Source organism: Macroventuria anomochaeta (assembly GCF_010093625.1).
Source record: "Macroventuria anomochaeta strain CBS 525.71 unplaced genomic scaffold BU25scaffold_56, whole genome shotgun sequence".
Lineage (NCBI taxonomy): Eukaryota > Fungi > Ascomycota > Dothideomycetes > Pleosporales > Didymellaceae > Macroventuria > Macroventuria anomochaeta.
Genome location: NW_022985417.1, coordinates 17,091 through 32,857, shown reverse-complemented (window position 1 = coordinate 32,857; position 15,767 = coordinate 17,091). Strand labels below are relative to the sequence as shown.

Genomic DNA, 15,767 nt, shown 5'->3' with positions numbered 1-15,767 from the left:
CCATGGCCCTCCGCCGACAGAGCCTGTCCCCGACAGCGAACCTGCTGCGCAACTCGCGCCTCTTCTCGTTGCCGAACCCCCTGCCCCGACCGGTCGTGGGCGAGACGTCCGGAGCCGGCGTCACCAAGGCCTCAGACTCGGCGACACTGCCGTACCCGACCCATCAGGCCATCGCGACCACAAAGAGCTCGCTCGCTCGCGGAGACTGGGGCCTGAAGCGCAACTTGCCTGCGCGGTCGCATCTGCTGCAGACGAGCGACCCCGTGCTGCGCATCACCCAGCTGGACACCATCGAGAACGTCACCGACTTCGACTCGGCGGCCGACCATGTGCGCACACGGCAGAAGTGGGAGCAGATGGGCGTGCCCATGATGAAGGGCATGGGCCAGCTGCGCAAAACCGGCCTGACCGACGCACCGCCTGCCGGCGCGTTCGAGCGTCGCGACGACACCACCTCGTACGACACTGCCCTGGGCCTGGACGAGAACGGGCTGTTCCTGGAGGCGCTGAAGGACAACAAGAGGGCGAGGGAGAAGGCAGAAAAGCACAGTGGCCGCGCAGAGCAGTTCGCGCCCTTCAAGCCGCCACCCGTCGACGCCGAAGTCCACAACGCCCGCCGCTGGAAGCACGATGGCCCCTGGCTGCCCGGCCAGAGCGCCGACGAATTCATGGCATACATGTCCAAGGAGATTGGCAAGCGCCAGGCCAGGTTCAACGAGTACCTCATCGAGTTTGTCAAGAACGAAATCTACACCACCCGCCAGCTCGCCGCCTCCACCTCGGGCGAACTTCCCCCCATCGACCCCTCCGAAGCCCAGGCATGGCAGGCTGCGCGCGAGAAAGAGCGGTCGAGCATCTCGCAGGACGACATCAACGCGGGCATCAAGGCGCTGCGCAAGGAGACGGCGAACAACCCGCTCGGCTCCAAGCTCGTCACGAAGCTGATCATGCCCTTCCTGCGCCTCCCCGCAATCCGCTTCAAGTACAAGGCCTACGACCAAGACGCCTCCAACCGCGATTTCGACCAGTACCAGTTCGACCAGGAAAGCGCCCCGCTCTCCACCCACCCGTCCGCCGGTCTCGGCTACCTCAAGACAAAGTCCTACCTCGCCACCCACCCCATCCTCGGCCCGCAAGCCAGCCCAACACCCGTCCCCTCACGCGTCATCCAGGCCCGCACTCTGCCCACAACAAAGGAGCCCTATGCACGCTTGGGTGTCGCTGGTTTCGTGGCCAACGACCAGTACCGCGCGACCGACAACAACTCTGCCGGCAGGGGCAGCTTCAACAACGTGCGCGACGTCGAAACCATCGACATCGACACACCGGGCGGCAAGAAGATCCTCGTCAACCCGCAGTTCGGTTCCGTATCCAACGACGGAAGGATCCATATCAAGGTGAAGCGCTCCACCGGGCCTGAAATCGCAGTCGCGAGAGGCGAGCTGGAGGACAGGCCGCCCGTCAGAGATGCCCGGCGAGATTACGACCTGGGTCTCGGTGGTTCCAGGAAAGGTGGTTTCGGCAGATTCGCCAGCAGGAGCCAGAAGAGTGGTGTGAAGGAGTTGGATGAGTTGAGTGCGGCTGGCAGGAGGGGCCAGGATGATGGTGCAAAGGAGCTTGACGAAATGAGTCTGCAAGGGAAGGCATTCGCAGATTTCATTCAGAGCCCAGCGAGAGGGCAGCCTGGGCCGGGGTTCCCGGGGGTTGCGCCTGCGTTGAGACCGTCTGAGTAGAGATGTAGTAGTATATGATGTAAACCGTGTATTGTAGTAGAATGTATATCCAGTTCGCTTCAGGTTCGTCTCCAAAAACTGGCTAACTCCATGTATAGTCGTGGTCCACGCGCTTTCTTTAAAAGGATGTAAACTACTGTTTTCGCAGCACCGGCGCAGCTGCCCCCACATCCGCCATCTTACGCTTCGTACCCTTTGCAACCTCCGTCGATGCTGCACCGCCCTCGGCCTTACTAGCAGTCTCCCGCTTCCACACCTTCCATAGCGCCAGCACACCCCCGTTGTCTTTCACCAACGAGCATTCAAACCTCCTTTGCCTTTCCTCTTTCTCCTTGACACTGAGACCTTGCTCCGGTCGCCAACCCTCCAGCCGCGGGTCGACAATCATATCGTAAGGAGGCAGTTGACTCTGCCACTCCCCCACGGTCTCTGGAGGCCAGTGAGGTTGGGGGTACCATTTGCGGCAATGCGCTGCCAACACGCCCCCGACGCTGCGCACACTGACACCTCGTTCCCTCCAACAAGACCGGAATACCTTTTCGTCTTCAAGCACCTCGTCATTGTCGGACTCGTCAGAGTTCTCCATGTAGAACAGTGCATCGCGCTCATCTGACTCGTGGAAGCGGTCGAGGACATACTCTTTCCACGGGCGGACGATGTGCAGCCAGCCGAGCTGTCGGTCAGCAAACGCCACCGCAAACTGGCGGCCGCCCTTGAAATGGACGCGGTAGCACCAGTGTGTGCTTGTGTGCTTGTGGTTGGCGCTGAAGAGGATCTCGTCTATCTTGAGGACCGGGCTGTCGGCTAACAGACGGAGTCAGGCGCCATCAGCTCAGAATGCAGGCAACACTCACCTTGCAGCAGCTCGCTTTTCATAATGTCGACAAGCAACACCAGCACAACATCGCACTGTCGGCTAGTGAGAAGAGCTTCTTCTAGCAACTCCGTCCCCATCGACGACAGCAAGACAATCTCCCCATCTTCACCATCCTCTTGATCCGGTCTTCGAACAGCTCGCAAAGACGGCAGGTCCTGCTTGTCACCTGGCGCACCCATGTGGTGCTCGACCAACGTTCCGTTCTCATCGTCCTTGAGTACGAAGACGTCGGAAAGGATCTTTCGGCGGACCCAGAGGGAGAAGTCGAAGATGCGGAGGCAAGTGAAGAAGAGGAAGCGCTCCGCTGAGTTTCTGTCCAAGTCGAAGAAGGCCTGGCAGGCGGAACAGATCGTGTTCACGCCGGGTTGGTCTTTGTGGCCTAGACAACGGATGCAAATCAGAGGATCAATGGCATCCAGAACGTCGGCGACGTAGATTCTATTCCACGGCTTCGGAGGGCGTCCACAGTGCTTGGGAAGAGGGGCCATGTAGATCACGCTCAACCGGAAATGCGCACTTCCTGGCGAGCTGAAGTATGACCTTAGGCCGAGGTGAAGGTGTTTGTGTCACATCACGGTGAAGGACGGTATGTTCACCGCTTGTAATCAATCACACGACCGACCTCGCGCAATAAGATATCTTATGATCTTACGACCACTCCATGTTTGCTGGTCACCAGTATAAAGCTGCTCCTTCGAATTTGGAACTCTGTCATCCCGGAGATCCTCGAAGTCGTTTCGTCGTTTGGTAACTCCTTGGTCTCGCAAGATTCCTCCCTTGGCTTGGAGCAGTACACCAAGAATCTGGGAAGGACATGGTGAATGACGTTCGCGAGACAATACTCGACCATCAAGGCCGAACGGCAAAGGCCGAAACAGAGACAGTAACCAATGGAATGGAGGGTCACGACGATGACCAGGAAGGCGTTGTGCATGCTGGGCTTATACTTGAAACTATCGATCCATTCCGATCCATTCTCCGCACGGAGCGCATGGACGCACCTGGCATGAACGACATCTGCGTACCCCTGTGATGGTTCACTAGCTGACGACCGAGCTCTCAGATTCTTACATGAAGCAGCGCTCGAGCTTTACAACTTCTTCATCACGGTACAGCGGCAGTCACTGTCAGCTCATTTTCATTTCGCACATGTCCAAGATGACAATGGTAAGGAGATCCAATTTTGGTACGAAGCCGGTATACCTGGGGTACAGACAGAGTTGCCTGGTGTGCAAGAAATTTACTAGGTCGACAGAGAGACAGGACATCAGAAACACACGAGACTCAATGCCATGTAGCAGGAGCGCCTGTAGCAGGTCTTACGGATTTGCAGTGTCACATCGCTATGACACTTGTGTCAAATCTTGTGAAACAAGAGATATACGACTGTAGGTATTCTCCAAGATGTCGAAGACAATAGGAGCTCACTGTGTGGCTAGATGGGAAAGAGTTCATCGCCAAAGTCGAAGAGACCTCGTTTGCTATCACCCACGCCGTCTTTGACACTACGACTCCATGACTGTATCCCACAGCAAACATTCGACCTCATAAGAAAAGCCCATTCGTCTACCTTTGAGACTTCGTTCACATACATCACCTGCCCGCAGTCTCGCAAATCTCAAGGAATCCGACTACGATGCCCGAAACCAACGCAGCAGGCTAGCCCAAAGGCCAGAAGAAGGTCGTAAAGCCTAGACGTCCTCTCACACCGAAGCCTGGCATCAAGCGCAAGCCCGCTGCTCCTGCTGTCGAAACGACGATGAACCTGCGGACAAGGGCGCTGGCGGAGGTGGCAAAAAGACTAACGACAAGGGCAACGGCAAGGCAGGTGCCAGCAAGGGGGGCCAAACAGGCTGCGCCTCGTTCGACAAAGAAGGGGGCTGACAAAGTTCCTCGCAAAAGCACAAAGCGGAATGCACGACCCAAGAGCAGAGCCGAGATATTTCCAACAAGTTCAACATCCGCAGAATCCTTGCGCAGCGCGACGTCGAGGACGAGAGGTTCTACTTCGTCGATTGGTAGCCAACTTGGGCCGAAAAGAGAGCAAGGGACTGGAATGAAAACAAGACGCCACACACAACTCAGTAGGGCCATGCATGATACAGTCTACAAGGTCGATAACCCAACCAGCAAGACTCAAGCCCGCTTGTCCGACAGCTGATCGAGAGTGTGCTGCAGATGTACCGGAAATACATTAGTCCCGATCCCAAGACAACCGGCCGAAATGTTGTGGGACTGGCGGATGAGCTATTGTAAAATGGCGAGTGAGACATGAAGAAAGAGAGCCCCGAGCTGCCCGAGCCGCTAGGGCAGGAAGTGTGAGGAAAGCGTCTGGCAGCTGAGGAAGTCACGCTAGCGTCACATCCCTGCAACCTTACGCGAGCATTTTGGTAAGTCGCGCTCTGGGAAGTATGACACCCGAGCAATTCACACACCATGGCGCCGATGCCTTCAGCGCTCAAATTTGAGCTGCTGGGGAAATGCTCGGTAAGCTCTACTTCTGCTTTGAGACTTTGCAGCCCTAATATGATATCAAGGTGACTAAAGCGCGCGCAGCAACGTTGCATCTGCCCCACGGACCCGTACCCCTCCCCATCTTCATGCCTGTCGCAACGCAGGCATCTTTGAAGGGCCTCACACCAGATCAACTCGAGGATCAGGGCTGTCGACTATGTTTGAATAACACATACCACCTGTAGGACAGTACACTCCATCGCTCCTGCCACTTCTGACAATCTCAGAGGCCTTAAACCTGGACAGGCAACATTGGATGCCATAGGCGGCGCGCACAAGTTGCAGTCATGGCCTCATAATATACTCACAGGTGCTTGCCCATACACGACTCCATAGGAGACGGGAAACCACCGAACGACGTGCTGACTGCTGCAGATAGTGGTGGGTGGGTGATCCCTCGCTCCTCGTCGATGCACGCACCGTAGCTGACACCGCCGGCAGCTTCCAGATGGTGTCGCTGCTCAAGCTTGCCAAAGTCACCGAAGAAGGTGTACGATTCCTCAGCCCCCACGACGGGTCGCCTATGCTGCTTACCCCCGAACACTCCATGTCGCTGCAAAACTCGATTGGTTCGGACATCATGATGCAGCTCGACGACGTAATCGTAACAACCTCGCCCGATCTTGAGCGTATGAAGGAGGCCATGGAGCGCTCGGTGCGCTGGCTCGATCGCTGCATACAGGCTCATAAATACCCAGAGCGCCAGAACCTGTTCTGCATCATACAGGGTGGCTTAGATCTGGATCTGCGGCGGCAGTGCACCGCTGAGATGGTCGCCAGGGATACACCAGGCATTGCCATTGGCGGTCTGTCCGGTGGAGAAGCGAAGAGCGACTATTGTAAGGTGGTGGACACCTGCACTGGACTGCTACCAGAGAAGAAGCCACGATATGTCATGGGCATTGGCTATCCTGAAGACCTGGTGGTGTCAGTAGCTCTTGGTGCAGATATGTTTGACTGCGTTTGGCCTACTAGAACTGCTGTAAGCCCTCACGATATCACAATCTGTATCTAAACTGACACATACAGCGCTTCGGCAACGCAATCACCGCCGGCGGTATGCTCAACCTTCGCAACGTTAACTTCTCGGAAGACTTCGGACCCATTGAGCAAGGCTGCAAATGTACCTGCTGCCGGCCAACATCCGAAGGCGGATTGGGTATCACACGAGCCTACGTATACCATGTGACAGCAAAGGAGACCGCTGGAGCACATCTCTTGACTATGCATAACGTGCACTACCAGCTCAACCTGATGAGGCTGGTGAGAGAAGCTATTTTGGAGGACAGATACCCACAGTTCCTGAAGGACTTCTTCAGCAAGCTGTACAGCGGTAAGAAAGAGAAGTACCCTGAGTGGTCCGTTGAGGCACTGAAGGGTGTTGGCGTGGATCTTTTGAGCGACTGAACACGCTTCCAGTGGCAGTCAACAGTTTGTTCTTTGCATAGATCTCTAGACGACAATATAGACACCATCAGGAGGTCGATTCAGACCTCAGCGCCTCTTCCAGCACTCCGTTCACACCGGCGACTCATGCTCATGATGTACGCTCCCTGGAAGCCTGGACATACTGGTATGCTGATCGCGAATAGTAGGCTCGGCATACCTGAATCGAACAGCCGAGAAACGTCAGCGGGATCGACTCGCACACGTTGAGGCGAGACCCTGTACCCTGACGTTGATAGGTACGGAGTTGACTGCGGAAGCTACCGCATAGCCTGATCAGCAAGTGGGGCACCCCACATCTCAACCCCAGTTTACACGGGACAACGCGTGCAAGTAGGCTTCACAGGATGGTCGCGAGAGCGCCTGAAGCTGGGCACCGGAGCACCTTCGGTACCATGGTCCTCTTCATCTACCTCTCCCCCCCCCCCCCCCTTCACACGCAAGCTCAACAGGCAGGGCAACATGGAGAGCCACAGCATAGTGCTCAAGGAGCCGAAAGGTCGCGAATTGCTAGGCGCGACCTTCTCGCTCAATGTCTACATCAACTTGGAGTTCGCACCATGTTCGGTTTGCACGGTGGTTGCCTTGATGCCTTTCTGATGGAAGGCTCAGATGCGGACATTGAGCTCATCGAAACACGACACGAGACTGTTGCTGTACAGGCAGCAGAGGGGTATCCTAAGGTCAGCGGCAACACAGGCTGCTGCTTCGTGACGGCGAACAGTGGGTAAGTGGGCGAGACCCTCAGACTGGCAGTGACCATTATGCAACCACGCAAGGACAAAGATGTTCAAGGGCTGGTACTATGTAGCTTTTGTAATGGGCTTCCTGGTCTGGCTACAGCGTTCGCGGATCGAAGTCCCGTCCTCTGCGTCACGAGCAGTTCGCCCCTAAGAGATGCTGAGACAAACTGCCTACAAGGCTTTCGCGACCAGGTTGTGCTAGCTAAGCCTGTCACCAAGTCTTGACAAACTACTTGCACCTCCAGTTACATGACTGACCTGTTCCCAGTCACGAATGTCGGTGAGATCCCACGCATCACAAGCCTGGCCTGGCGGACCGCCGGCTCCGGAACGCCTGGTCCAGTTCTTGTTGACTTCCCTATCGACGTATTGTTCACGCCCATGGAAAATGAATCAATTGCTTGGGGCAACACAATACTGCGGGCAGGATGCGAAGCATCGAGGAAGGCCATGGACCCACGCTACCAACTGACATGGTACTCGCGCCGAAGCGAGTGAGTCACAATTATCTGCTGTGCCGCGCGACAGAGAGGAAGTTTCGTTTTGCGGTTGTGTATCCGGGTGTGTTGTTTGAACTCAGTGAGTCTCTTTCGAATCTTCTGACATCGTCGTTCTGAATTCCCATAAGGTTGCAGTCAGTTGTCCGGCCTGACTCTTGCAGGTTTTCCAAAACGGCATCTTCACTTTGACTTCCACCACGCACACCGCTTGTCTTCCAGACAACGGCATCAACCATTCCCAGCAACGATTCTCTCCACCCTATCCCACGTTATCAAATCCATGTTTACCAACGCATCCTTCATATCTAACCGTTCCTACCACATTGCCGACGGCGTGCTTACGCAGCAGGACGTTAACCATGTCGTCGAGAAAGAGGCAGGTGTCTTATGGACTAGGACTTCTTACTCTACCAAGGATATCCGAAAGGATGCTGTAAAGTGTATTGGGACGGGCGCGTTTGGGACGGGCGCGTATGGGAGGGGTAAGTATGCGAATAGCTTGATGGCGCCGTTTCTTGGGGCCTTGCAGGTTTGGAGACATGTGGATAATGCATCACCCAACACAAAGTAGCCGAGTTTGCTGCAATTGATACCGAAGTACGGAAGGAATTTTGCAACAGTTTCAGCTATTGCCTGGCTAGTATGAGCTCCAACCAGCTGCGGCAGCGCATTGGGAAGGTCTATAGTAAAGCCGTCCTTGCTGGCGTAGTGAGCAACTACAGCAACGAAACCACGTTTGCCGCCTTTGGTGGTGGTCCATCTGTCAAAGCCTATGTGTAACTTACTCTCCACAATGCCAGCTCCGCCCCTGGGTTAGCAAACCTAATTATCCCACAAAAAGCTGGCGTTTCAAACTCGCGGAGGGTTCTATTGTTGTCAATCAGCCACAACACAGCTGCCTGCCGATACTGTGTACGTCAAAATTACCCAGCTCATTGTACTTCTCTTGGCTGACCGTGAGGCCGCTCTTGATGGCTAATCGAAGCAAACGTTTAGCCGCCATGTTTGGGCTAAGGGGCAGGCTTGTATACAATCGGACCGTCTTTCTTAAACCGGCGGCCAGCTTTGTCAAGCACAAAGTGTAAGTTGGCGGCGCTAGTTGACTGTGTAACCTGGTGTACAGTTCCAGGAGGCGTATCCGTGACTGTCAAAATGTGTGCACTCCCCCAAGTTTAGTACCTAATGGAACTCCCAAACAGTCGCCAGGTGGGTTACTATGGGGAAACACTTGTAAATTATGTCAGTGCCCCATACCTATCGTATACCGGCACTTGTTCATCATATCTGCCCCAGTTCCCGCGCGCGATATATCGCAACTCTCCATAGTCACTAACAACACACCTTTTCATCCATCTTTCTCATATGCTATTACGTGCTTGTTGACAAATTAGCGTGCCAACAGAGTGAATGTGCACTAAAACGTCATCAAGAAGGAGCCATCACACACAGTGAGCTGCACTGACCTGCTGGTGAGTTGACACATTGGGAGTGACGTAGTAGGCTTCGACAGAGGTACTGAGGCATGTGGAGATGCTAAGTCAGGCTTTGGTGAAGGTCACCATGGTACTTGGAGTGATGATCAACCACATACATTCACTTAGTAGTGAGCTAGTGTAGTGTACCAGTACCAAAGTAGAGCTGCAGGAGCTGCCGGAGGCGTGAAAAGAAGGCCTCTCCGCAAACATTTTGCGTGCCAGCTCTCATCCCCCGTTGCTTCACCACCTCATTGTAGCCATCAGTAAGCGAAAGCGTTCTCACACATCACAAAGAGCTGCCTAGGCTCACCAGATGGCCAACAAATGTCGAGAAAGTGTCTGGAATAGAACTAGCTCCTCATGCTTTAGTGAACGTTTGATGATGCCGCCAACACCCCCTGGATATTCTCAGTTTTCTCAGCGTATGGGACCTTCTCAGCCAACAATCGTACAGATACCTCCAACAATAGGTCAGGCAGTCTACTGTCCCTCAGCCGTGACGGTGAAAGATTTTCCACTACAATGATGTATGAGGGAAGTGGCAAATCTGAACCCAAGCACAACTACGATCTTGAGGACCAATCAGACCCCAATGAAGCAGGGTTTGAGGTGTTCCCTGAGTTTCATGCGGTGAAGTTCATGGCACGTGGGCAAGCATTCTCTGCAAGGAACAGTTACTGGACGCTGAGTGCTCATCTGAGGTCTGATGACATCACTCGCTGGGTTATTTTCCCCTGGGCTGATCATGTACTCAAGCAACAGTGGTCTTTACAGTACACAGTCAGTATAATCACCGCTACAGTATACTTTTAGGTGTAAGGGGCGGGCCCTGAGGGTAGGTGCCAGAACGAATCAGATGAGTTTGGTGAGGTTTGCCGGCTGCTTGCCGGCTGATTATGTAGTGTGCGGCTGCGTGCTGCAAGCCGGAGATACCGTGACATAGAGGCTTAGTTAGCCTACCATATTCATCTGGTTCGTTCTGGCACCTACCCTCAGGGTCCGCTCCTTACAGTGAAGGAACTACTGTAGGATTTCGACTATGTCTGCCGCGTTTGGATTCGAAGAAAAGAGACCTATTCCTCCAGACCCCAGTTCGGTTATCCTTCTCTTGGCGCGTCTACCTTGAGCCGATATACGATGCTAATCTCTGAGCTTAGCTTGTTATATTCGAACTGATTTGAACTTGACGACCTGCACATTTCAAGGCTAGTAGGCTATCTGAAGTGGTCAAGGTTGTCAGTGTCGTAGCTCCAGGCACTAACTACTGATTGCCAGACCCTCGACTGAGTCAATGCCTTCGTCGTGGTACATGAATTTTTCAATGATAATCAACGGTTAGAGTGAAACCCAGTTCATGCACAGAGATTTGAATCGTGCTGCGAATAAATCTGCCACCAGGTTCTACAGTACATGAATAGGGGACCACTCAGTCTCTCGCACCGTCATACATTTCGTGCGGCATTGTCGTCAATAGCTCTATCACTGAAGCTGAGGGTCAACGTCATGGAATGGTGACGCGCTAGTGACTGAGCCGAATCTGGCGCGTCGCGCGCTCTTATCACGCTTTCAACCGACATCAACACAACATCTTGCAACTCGCACCTAAGCGAGCGAACGAAGCAGCCGAGATGTAAACCTCCAGTTGTCCGCAAGCGAGATGCGGGGTCTCTATGGGGCGGGCACCATTTCAAGCTATCCTTCGGTGTCTCGGGCTATCTGACCCGGAGTACGGATGAATACATAAGAACGAGGTCGCCACATCGCGCTGTCGCGACACGACGACCAATGTCTCACAAACATGCCAAGCGAATCACCGGAAGACAACCAGGTTGAGGGTAATGACCAAGCCAAGCCAGCGCTTGAGGGTCTGGCCTGCAATGGTTGCCGAAAAGCCAAGCTGCGCTGTTCACGAGATCGGCCAAACTGCTTGCATTGTCGAAAGACCGGTAGGCATTGAATATCGGATTGCATTGAGTCCAGTTAACTTGATCTTCTTCAGGACTTGACTGTGTTTACGAGTCCAAACGGATCAAGCCAGGCTTGAAGCCAGGTGCGGTCGAGAATCTTCACAGAAGACTAGGTATTTGATCAATCGACCAAATTCTTCTTATTTTTTGACTGTATCAGATGAGCTGGAACGCCGCATCGAAGAAAAAGGCACCAGTCCTTCAAGACGGGCCCGTGATGATGCTGACAACTTGACAGCCAGCGTCAGCAGCGGTGGAGACTCAGCAGCTCAGAGCATCTTAGCTTTATTGGCGAGAGAACTTCCAAAGTTGGTGCAACAAGAACGAACTGAGCCTGCAGCGACACCTGCATCGAGCGGCTGCAAACGCCGGCGACGAGACGATGCCACGGATGCCATATCACGAGCCAATGACGCCCCAACTTTACCAGGAGCAGGTGTTCTGGAGCCAATACTGACGGCTTACTTTGCGCACGTTCATCCCTGGATCCCAATGATCCACCAAGGCCGATTTTTCGAACGACTCGGAGATGAGACACAACGTGACCAGCTGCTGATCATCCTCCATGCTATGGTCCTGGCGGCATCGAAACTTGTACCTGGTGCAGCGATGCATGTCTGTGCACACACTAGGAACTGGGTCATCTGTAGCGCTATGAACAGTCTCTCGCTTGAGAACTTGCAAGCCTTGATCATTCTGGCATTCAACGACTTTGGAGATGGAAATGCTGAAAAGGCTTGGTCTATCATTGGGTCCATGACCCGCACCGTCGAGTACACGCAGCTGGCGCAAGAGCAGGAAGAGGGCGAGCAACGGCCTTTTTCTCAACCTTACGCCCCATTATACTACACATGCGACTGGACTGAAGTGGAAGAGAGGCGAAGAGTGTTTTGGAACGTGTTCCTTCTTGACAGGCTCTGTTCAGTGACGACAGGCTGGAATACAAGTCTGACTTCCGATGATGTCTATCGAAGGCTGCCATGCGACGGACATCTCTGGAGGAAGCAAGAAGCCGTCTTGACTCCGTACTTCGGCATCTGGGACAAGTCCAAAGGTCGTATTGGGAATCCCATCGACTTCTTATCACGTTATCCATCTCCAGGACATTGCAGCAGAAATGTTGACTTTCGCAATCCAGTCACTGATTCCCCGACAGCTACGTCTTACGCCCCGCATCAGGCTTCGGACATGTCCACCGTCGGTGCATTTGCATACAACATCGAAGCGACCGAGTCTATGAGCCGTGTCATGAGCTACTTTCTGCAACAGAAAGTGAACGTGCGCGACCAGAGTGACATCAGTTCGTGGCTCACTCGCTTCAAGGAATTGGATCTGCGCCTTGTTCACTGGAAGATGCTACTACCACAAAAGTGGAAGGCAAATCCCAACCTCACGCGGCAAGTACCACTTATGGACCCTAATCTCACAACAGCGCACGTCACACACAATGCTTCGATGATTCTTCTCCATCAAACTATCGCCTACCCGCCCCTACACTGGGGCTTCCGCAATAGACTGCCAAGTGGCTGTAGCGCAGAGGCTTGCTACTCAGCAGGAGTAGAGATTGCAACGATAACTCAGAAGTACCTGAGCAAGTCCTTGAATGACTCCCCTATCGGCAGTCAATACGCTTTCTGCATCTTCATCGCTGCCAGAGTCCTCCTCGTTCATTGGCGCTACGACCCTGAGAATCAATTACCCGCTGAGTTTTGGTCACTGGTGCAAAGTTTGGACGACATGTCGATAAGGTGGAGCTCATATGCCGATCCACCACCGCAAACACAGAGCTTGTTCGCAAAGTATGCATCACGCCTGAAGGAGCTGTACGATGTATGTTCAACCCAGCCAGGTTATCAGATCGATGTCATGAATTACACGAGCGACATCCACAATCGTTGCTCGAACGTGGGCTCCGCCAATGGATACCGCGTCTGGCCGATGGCTTCGCAAAGTTTGGCCCAGGTGGTATCTGAGGCTAACGCGATACTGCCGTCAAACGCTCCGGACTCGATGGACTTCAATTCTATTCCGCAAATCATGCTCGACCAAGACTTTGTTGACCTGGATCGGGTCATTGCATTCGATGACGGAAGCATGTTTACGGCAGCGTTCGACGCCGCAGCTGCACCCTGGTAAGCGCGTCTTGACCTCGATATGCAGCTCGCAGGCACACCGGTAAGTCCTTAGGGAACAGCAAAATTTGACGGACGAAGGATTTGGCCTGCCATTCAGTGTAAACATCAACAACGAACTCTCGAACCTGCTTTGATCGAAGTCTCACATCAAGCTTGTCCTGGAGGAACGTGAAAATGGGACAGCGAGCGATAAGCTTTCGAGCCCAACAAATTACGAATTCTATGAATGTCTAATGCAATCCCATCCGAAGCAGCCGATTCCCAAACTCGACTAGATAGTAGTCGCCATACACCAACCCATGGTTCGCGTAGCGTTTCCTCGCTTGCGCGTTGTTGTTCGCTGTGCCGAACTTCAACATACCATCGAAACGTACACCAGACCGCTCTTCCTCCGCTCGGACATGCTGGTACGGCGCTGACACGAGACGTGCCTTCTCGGGCGCAAGGGCGAAATCCAAGATGTCTCGCACGATTCTTAGCGCTGCATTACGATATCGTAATGATAGTGCCGGCTGATCAATCGTGGCCAACGCCTGCGATAGTACGAGCATACCGTTCGCCGCTATGACACCAGCGGAAGAATCTCGCAGCGGGCTCTCCTCGTCCTCGATGGGCGCATCAAAATCCCACAAAGGCACATGACGACCTTTGATACTGACACAGGAAGGCGCTGTCTCTAGTCGATACAGAAAGTACTCCGCGAGCCCGCAGGAGGCCTCTAAGAACCGACGGTCTTTGGTCCAAGCATATGTCTCAGCATATCCAAGAATGCCCCAGGCCTGCCCCCGAGACCACGTTGACTCGTGTGCGTAGCCCTGGGCCGACAACCGACGCTTCAGCTCTCCAGTCTTGGGATCAATGTTCGCCACATGGCACGTCGAATACCACTGGCCACTGTATGCATCCTTCGATGACGACAGTACGGGCTCCGGGCGCAAGTGCGATCCTAGCAGGGTGAGAGCGTGCGCCGTCGCCAGATCAGCTAGGCTTGGGTGCTGGCCATGATGAGATGCGTAGTAAAGCAGGTCCAGGTTGCACATGCTGTCGATAATGACGATCATGTTGTCGGTTTGGTCTAAGATCTCGATGTCTTTCTTCTTCAACAGGTCCCAGCTCCTTATGGCCTTGGCAGACGGCACGTATCTTGTTGCCAGACTGTGCGCCGCACGAACAATTGACTCCAGGCTTTGTGTGTTGCCGAACAGTTCCCAGTCCAACCGCAGTGCGGGCATGACGATGAAACCAATGTCATGGGTATCAGTCCGAGTGTCCATACCACGGATAGGTTCACTCCACGTGCGACACAGAGTGGTGAGCTGACTACGCACATCCTCACGACGAATGTTAGAATCATCGAGATTTATACTCTGCGGAAACCTGATCAGCCGCTCGAGGAGAAGGTACAATGTGCCAGGGAAGAAGCCGCAAGTCCAGAAGTTGGCTTCGCGCAGATTGTACGTTCCATCTGACTCCATTGTCTGAGGCACGATCTCGGGAAAGGCGAATGGAAGTGCTCCAACAGCGGTTTGTGCGATGCGGAGCGCTTTCGCTATGATGTTCTCTGCGTAGAGCTCGGATACGGTCGTAGCTGCTGACACGCTCGATGCGAATACATCGGTCATCAGCTCGTTGTGCCCATGTTCGGATGGTGGTGTACTGGTCAGAGGCGTTGTCGTGTCCTCATCTTCTGCACCACTCGCAGATGAGACCGATGTGCGCTCTTGCAATAGAGTAGATGCGAAGGTCTCTTGGGCCTCTTGGGCCTCTTCGTTTGACAATCCTTCGTCTCCAGCGGCAAGCAGCTCTGTTGGCACAAGGGAGGAAATGCTGGGCTCTACTTTGAGTTTGTTGCCAGCTTGCTCTGAAAATACAACGCCATCTTCTTGATCGCCTCCCGTTGTGTCGAGAAGGCCTGTATACTTGATTGAATTTGGTGACGGATCACTCGTTGCAGGGCTCAACGCGACAGTGGCTATTCCTGATAAGGCATGCTTGTCGTCGACAGGTAATTGCGGTGTTTCTGAAGCAACAACTCGCTGGAAGAGAGTAGGAGGCTCCAGGAATACGGTTGTATCCATGATCCCACAGAGTGAGTGTGGAAAGGGTTGAATTGAGGGACGTGGAAGCAAGAACACAAACTGCACTGGAACACCCTTCTTCCTAAGAGCAACTCCATGAGAACTGACTTCGTCCGAGCCGCATTCGCCATCTACTGCACGGAGAAGAAGCCGGAGTGATGCTGCTCCTGAGGCCGTTGCCAATCTTCCGATGGCTTAGCGACTGGTGGAGTGACCAGTGCCCCTTGCCTGTTCAGGATGTGGAGCCAGCCACTTGCGGGGTCTGGGGAAGATCAACCGAAGCGAACACACCACGACTC

At 53.9% G+C, this 15,767-nt stretch overlaps 8 protein-coding genes across 8 annotated transcripts; 5 read left to right on the top strand and 3 right to left on the bottom strand.

The window, feature by feature from the left end:
- Positions 1-2: 2 nt before the first annotated feature.
- On the top strand, positions 3-1,802 carry BU25DRAFT_379667 (uncharacterized protein; the record flags this gene model as incomplete). The annotated part of the gene is made up of 2 exons (XM_033704204.1): positions 3-1,460; positions 1,548-1,802. The coding sequence occupies 2 exons, from the start codon at positions 3-5 to the stop codon at positions 1,731-1,733; spliced, it is 1,644 nt and encodes a 547-aa protein (XP_033555557.1). The 3' UTR covers positions 1,734-1,802.
- Positions 1,803-2,428: 626 nt separating this feature from the next.
- Positions 2,429-3,390, bottom strand: BU25DRAFT_238404 (uncharacterized protein). The gene has a single exon (XM_033701492.1). The coding sequence runs from the start codon at positions 3,096-3,098 to the stop codon at positions 2,538-2,540; it is 561 nt and encodes a 186-aa protein (XP_033555556.1). The 5' UTR covers positions 3,099-3,390; the 3' UTR covers positions 2,429-2,537.
- Positions 3,391-3,996: 606 nt separating this feature from the next.
- Positions 3,997-4,930, top strand: BU25DRAFT_238635 (uncharacterized protein). Its single transcript, XM_033701494.1, has 3 exons — positions 3,997-3,998; positions 4,050-4,723; positions 4,789-4,930. Exons 2-3 carry the CDS (start codon positions 4,370-4,372, stop codon positions 4,864-4,866), a joined length of 432 nt encoding a protein of 143 aa, XP_033555555.1. The 5' UTR covers positions 3,997-3,998; positions 4,050-4,369; the 3' UTR covers positions 4,867-4,930.
- BU25DRAFT_238476 (queuine tRNA-ribosyltransferase) lies at positions 4,876-6,599 on the top strand. The gene is made up of 6 exons (XM_033701493.1): positions 4,876-5,097; positions 5,148-5,305; positions 5,352-5,434; positions 5,500-5,509; positions 5,566-6,106; positions 6,154-6,599. The coding sequence occupies exons 1-6, from the start codon at positions 5,047-5,049 to the stop codon at positions 6,529-6,531; spliced, it is 1,221 nt and encodes a 406-aa protein (XP_033555554.1). The 5' UTR covers positions 4,876-5,046; the 3' UTR covers positions 6,532-6,599.
- A 437-nt stretch (positions 6,600-7,036) lies between these two features.
- On the top strand, positions 7,037-7,811 carry BU25DRAFT_495789 (uncharacterized protein; the record flags this gene model as incomplete). Its single annotated transcript, XM_033711881.1, has 2 exons — positions 7,037-7,297; positions 7,559-7,811. The coding sequence occupies exons 1-2, from the start codon at positions 7,131-7,133 to the stop codon at positions 7,809-7,811; spliced, it is 420 nt and encodes a 139-aa protein (XP_033555553.1). The 5' UTR covers positions 7,037-7,130.
- Positions 7,812-8,215: 404 nt separating this feature from the next.
- Positions 8,216-8,599, bottom strand: BU25DRAFT_354527 (uncharacterized protein; the record flags this gene model as incomplete). Its single annotated transcript, XM_033703515.1, has 1 exon — positions 8,216-8,599. A coding segment is annotated over one exon (384 nt), but the record flags the coding sequence as incomplete, so codon positions are not given.
- A 2,266-nt stretch (positions 8,600-10,865) lies between these two features.
- On the top strand, positions 10,866-13,391 carry BU25DRAFT_482929 (uncharacterized protein; the record flags this gene model as incomplete). The annotated part of the gene is made up of 3 exons (XM_033711151.1): positions 10,866-11,234; positions 11,288-11,368; positions 11,416-13,391. The coding sequence occupies exons 1-3, from the start codon at positions 11,087-11,089 to the stop codon at positions 13,389-13,391; spliced, it is 2,205 nt and encodes a 734-aa protein (XP_033555551.1). The 5' UTR covers positions 10,866-11,086.
- Positions 13,392-13,620: 229 nt separating this feature from the next.
- On the bottom strand, positions 13,621-15,012 carry BU25DRAFT_435529 (glycoside hydrolase family 88 protein; the record flags this gene model as incomplete). Its single annotated transcript, XM_033708924.1, has 1 exon — positions 13,621-15,012. One exon carries the CDS (start codon positions 15,010-15,012, stop codon positions 13,621-13,623), a length of 1,392 nt encoding a protein of 463 aa, XP_033555550.1.
- Positions 15,013-15,767: the final 755 nt, after the last annotated feature.